This window comes from Monopterus albus, unplaced genomic scaffold (assembly GCF_001952655.1).
Source record: "Monopterus albus unplaced genomic scaffold, M_albus_1.0 scaffold2143.1, whole genome shotgun sequence".
NCBI lineage: Eukaryota > Metazoa > Chordata > Actinopteri > Synbranchiformes > Synbranchidae > Monopterus > Monopterus albus.
The window spans coordinates 1453-2390 of NW_018130018.1; the positions used below are offsets into that span (position 1 = coordinate 1453).

Consider the following 938-nt stretch of genomic DNA (forward strand, 5'->3'; position numbering starts at 1 on the left):
GAAGGACAATGAACGGGAAGACATGCTGAGAGAAGCCACTGGTCCCATCAACTTCACCATGTTCCTCAAACTGTTTGGAGAGAAGCTGCACGGTGAGCCCCCCCCACCCAGTCACACAGGGTAAAGGAGCAGCCGCTGAGTATGTATGTTGTTGACATTTTCCTGAGGAGGAACCCCCCCAGTGCAGTGGTGAGGCTCACTGGGGGGCGATAAACTGAACCTGGACTCACACACATTACAGTGAGGACATCACGTTCACTGGTGGGATTTGTGCTACGTCAGCACGTACAGACCCACCGGCTGTGTCCTCTGAGGGACGAACCCTTCTAAGCTGAACCACTTTCACATTTACAGATTTACAGTCTGAAAGTGGTTTACTTTGAGCTGAAACAGACGTCGTCCTGTGTTTCGTCTGGTTTACCTGTGGTGAATAGAGAAACTTTACACCTCGTCTCAGGCGGTTAAAGTGGTCGCTCACCTGTTGTTCGTGGGTGTTTCTGTGGTCACAACGCTGCTCCTCTCATCGGCAGGTGAAACAGATGTTCCAGTCATCCAACATCGACGCAGCAGGAAACTTGGATTATAAATCTCTTTGTTACATCATCACACACTGGGAGGAACAGGAAGAATAACGTGTCCACAGGATGAAAAATATATCTCGTTGTGATGTATCAACGCTCAGTGTTTGTCTTTCTTTGGCATAAAATGTAGCCCTGGTGTTCTCTTTAAATGGACTATACACCGACTCTCTACGGGTCTGCTGGGCCCACTGCATCTTTATGGCTTTATAAGTCATCATAATCAAAGAAGTTTTAATCTAAAACAGCGTAATGTAGCTCTGTGGATGGGCCAGCAGCATGCAGACCGTAATTTGCAAATGAATGACGTGCCGGTGACAGTCTGAGACGCGGGTCACATACGCGTCCAGACGCGTCACA

The 938-nt window shown here is 48.5% G+C and overlaps 1 protein-coding gene across 1 annotated transcript; it reads left to right on the plus strand.

Annotated features, from left to right (window-relative positions):
* Positions 1 to 22: 22 nt before the first annotated feature.
* On the plus strand, positions 23 to 932 carry LOC109953934 (myosin light chain 5-like). The gene is made up of 2 exons (XM_020589370.1): positions 23 to 121; positions 435 to 932. Exons 1-2 carry the CDS (start codon positions 23 to 25, stop codon positions 630 to 632), a joined length of 297 nt encoding a protein of 98 aa, XP_020445026.1. The 3' UTR covers positions 633 to 932.
* The last annotated feature ends 6 nt before the right edge of the window (positions 933 to 938 follow it).

Coding starts and splice junctions, on each gene's coding strand:
- LOC109953934 (XM_020589370.1), top strand. CDS start 23: ATGCTGAGAGAAGCCACTGGTCCCATCAACTTCACCATGTTCCTCAAA. Junction 122..434: donor CCCCACCCAGTCACACAGGG/TAAAGGAGCAGC, acceptor TGTGGTGAATAG/AGAAACTTTACACCTCGTCT.